The sequence below is a fragment of the Triticum dicoccoides genome, chromosome 1B, assembly GCF_002162155.2.
Source record: "Triticum dicoccoides isolate Atlit2015 ecotype Zavitan chromosome 1B, WEW_v2.0, whole genome shotgun sequence".
Classification (NCBI taxonomy): domain Eukaryota; kingdom Viridiplantae; phylum Streptophyta; class Magnoliopsida; order Poales; family Poaceae; genus Triticum; species Triticum dicoccoides.
In genome coordinates, this window is record NC_041381.1 from 672,337,184 (window position 1) to 672,340,863 (window position 3,680).

Consider the following 3,680-nt stretch of genomic DNA (forward strand, 5'->3'; position numbering starts at 1 on the left):
GAACCTCTCTTTCTTCAAGTTTGGCCATAATGAATATTTATCCATGCTGACTTATAATTGCAAATGCTTTGCGCATAATCGAGCAGAAGCTGCATTGCATTGTCTCGTGGGAGAACAACAAAAAGAAACTAGGGACGAAATTAGAAGACAACAGGATGGTACATTCAAACATACAACCCGTTACTCATCATGGGAGAGCCGGTTGGGGTGTCGAGGAGTTCGTGCCTTCGTCCTCTTCCCTTGGCAGTACTATGTGTGCACCATTAACAAGACATTTGCCAAGCAACGCCATAGGATGGTACATTCAAACATACAGCCCGTTACTCATCATGACAATATATTTTGTTCTACCATGCCCTCACTCATTTTCTCTCTCAGGTGCAGTACGGAGAGAACAACCTGAAGAAATACATCCACCAAGATGATGATACCCGCACATTCAAGCTTGGATACGGCACTGTGGGTTGCGACAGTCGCTTCATGCTTAGAATCAACGAAAGGGCCACCTGGATGTTCGCGTGGTTGCTTAGACACTTACACTCCCATTGGAACTGTTGTTTTTGCAGCTGACGCCCAAGTTGTTGCTACAGCCTACAGCTCGAGCTCCACGCCTTCCTCCTCTGGTCGTCCGTCAGCTTCCTGATGCCGGTCGGGGTGCTGCTGATCAGGTTCTCGCGCAGCGTGAAGAGCGCCAAGGCCGTCAGGATCCTGTTTTACTGCCACGTCGCCATGCAGATCACCGGTGTGGCCCTGGTCACCGCCAGCGCTGTGCTGTCGGTCAGCACTTCGAAAAGGCGTTCAACAACACCCACCAGCGGATCGGGCTCTAAAATGCAACACCTATTTTGTACAGTTCATGTGCTTGGGGTTGCATCTTGATAACTTGTTAGCTGAAGCTGCAGATTGAACAGCTTTTCAGTGAGAGTAGATAGAAAAACAACTCTCGGTGCTGCATTTCCCTGGCCGGGAATCGCATGATCAATTAAAGGGAGATTTATACGCAATACCAATAAAGTGAGACATTCCAAGAAACCATAGTTTGTACTTCCCAAAATACAGTGACCAAAGTGAATTCCGCACAAAAGTTTACTGACCGATGCATTTTACTCTAAGTGAAAGCCCACCCATTACAACGAGCGAACTATGATTTGGAGGCAAGCTTGGCGATGAGCTCATTCAGAACGGAGGGGTCAGTTGCAGATATGCGCTGCCAGTCGCTGGTCGCCATTACTCCTCCCAAGATTGCAGCAGATTGTACTTTGAGGAACTCCAGGCAGGCCTCCTTAAGTCCGCGGCAATGGTGCTTTGCTGCCTGACCAAGGATGGCCGTCACCGAGCTCAAATCTATGTGCTCCGACAACTTCTCTTCACACATCAACTTGAGCCGCTGGAGGTCAAACCGATCTGCCGCAACAAGCAAGTGTTGCAGCCACGTAACCTCATCGACTCCAACTTCTCCTCCCACTTTCATCATCTTGGGCATCAAGTCGGTGTAGATGAAACCAAGCAAAGCGTTGAACACGTTGGGTTCCATGTCTTGTATCCGTATGGGGCCCGCCGTGGTCCCCTCCTTCATGGGGCCGAAGAGCTCCGCCATGAAGACAGCAGAACGGGCCGCGAGAATGTTCCGGTGAGCAGCAAAACTCTCTTGGCCGACATTGAACGTCACATCGGCGCCAACCTTGGTCGCAAAGAGATGGTTCAGATGCTCGCACAAATTAGATGGCGGCACCTTAATGAAGGCAGCAGCAGCAGCTTCGGCGATGATAAGGTCGCACCGGATGGTGAAACAGTCATCCTTTAGACGCTCCGACTTCTCAAGGTCCTCTAGTTTTATGAATTGATTTCCCCAGATACGGTCGTTTGCACAGAAGTATGCTTTTCTTGCACGGATGCGTCTAGGTACTTGCTTGTCAACCTCATCAATGAAACTAAACTGACCATGCACCGCCACAGGTCGTGCAACATGCTGATCAGCAAGGAAGAGAAAAACGGACATGAAACCGGCAGATTCCATGGTGATGGTATTACCGTTGGGATAGAATTCCAGAGCCCATCGATACCCTCCGGCTCGGAAGGAGCTTCCCTTGATTCTATGTCCATTGGGCAGGTCTTTTAGGCGGGAGTAACCTTGTACCACAAGCAGGTGATACCACCAGCCGCCGCTGCTCGCCGGGCTGGAGTAGATGGCCGACGCTGCGGACGATGGCTTAAGCAGCCGGCCGTCAGCAACGACGGATACGCCGGCAAACGACATGATTCCTGCGAGGGGACGGCGGCGGCGGCGGTGCGGGAGGCGTGAGACTGGGAAGGAGACTAGGGATTTGGCGTTGGGAACAGCGGCGGTGCGAGAATGGTGGGGGCGCAGCGGCGGGCCGGCCCATTAGCGAACCGAGGGTAGCCTCTCATTCGTTTCTTTCAATTCGTCTTTCCTTTATTTGTCTTTTTTTTGTTGCACTTTCTTATATTTTCTGAAAAATTATAAATACATATTTTTCAAAAAAAATTCCTTAAATTTTTGAAATTTTTAATTTGAAACATATTTCTTCACTGTAATATTTGTTAGTGGTAATTTTAAAATAATGTTGATAGCATTGAACAAATGTTTGTAAAATTTTGAAAGTGGTTACATGTTTAAAAAATATGTAGATTTATACAATGTACGAAAATGTTCATCTATTTCGAAAAAAAATGTTTCAAACGATTCCAAAAATATGTGCGTTACATTTAACAAAATTTCCATGCCTTACAAAAATATGTTCATGAAAATTTAAAATCAACATTTTTATACAATGCATTTTTCGGATTTTTTTTGAATTTATTTAGTTTGTTTTTGAATTTACTGTTCACCACGGGAGCAATGAGCTCGGGACCCAAATAGCCACAGCCTGTTGGCAGGACAAAATACTAAACATTGTTGGGAGACTTGCTTTGGTGCAGTCTAGTCTTAGTAATTTGCCCATTTATATGATGACTTTCTATCCCATCCTAGTGGGGTGAGAGAGGACCGACTTTTTTAGAGCTGGAACAACTTGGCAAGGGGATAAAAATAAGAAAACAAATATCACCTTGTAAAATGGGTTGAAGTTGGTCAACCCAAAAACCAAGGGGGTCTAGGTATTGTCAACCTGGATTTACTGAAATTGGAAACATAGGAAGGCCTAGGTGCATCTTTAGCTTGTACTCCTTCCATCCCAAATTACTTGTCGCAGAAATGGATGGAAATGAATATATCTAGAACTAAAATACATCTAGATACCTTCATTTCCGCGACAAGTAATTTCGGACGGAGGGAGTATTAAACATAAGCAGGGGAATTCCCAATTTTGGTCTGGCTTATTGTCAATTAAAACCTTTTCTACAAATTTGTGAAGAAAAAAAAAGTAGAGAATGATGCTAATACCGGATTTTGGGAGGCTTGGTAGGTAGATGATAAACCTTTAAACCAAATTTATCCAGGCTTTATGATATCTGTTTTACCAAAAGCATTACAAATTCTGAGTTTCTTTTATAAAGGTTGGGGTCATTTTTTTTAGAATAACACTGCGGGAGACACTCTGTTACAATGGAATGAAACCAAAGAGGGTTGTGTAGATGTTAGTTTGAATAAAAATAGAGGCACTGTCCTCTGGTCTTTAACAAAAGATACTGCCAAATCCTTCTATAACTAGATGATCTTG

General features: G+C 45.1%; 1 protein-coding gene across 1 annotated transcript; it reads right to left on the reverse strand.

Moving 5' to 3' along the window:
• Positions 1-1,086: 1,086 nt before the first annotated feature.
• LOC119349569 (BTB/POZ and MATH domain-containing protein 3-like) lies at positions 1,087-2,257 on the reverse strand. Its single transcript, XM_037617619.1, has 2 exons — positions 1,733-2,257; positions 1,087-1,681 (listed from the first exon to the last, which is right to left on the reverse strand). The coding sequence occupies exons 1-2, from the start codon at positions 2,255-2,257 to the stop codon at positions 1,142-1,144; spliced, it is 1,065 nt and encodes a 354-aa protein (XP_037473516.1). The 3' UTR covers positions 1,087-1,141.
• Positions 2,258-3,680: the final 1,423 nt, after the last annotated feature.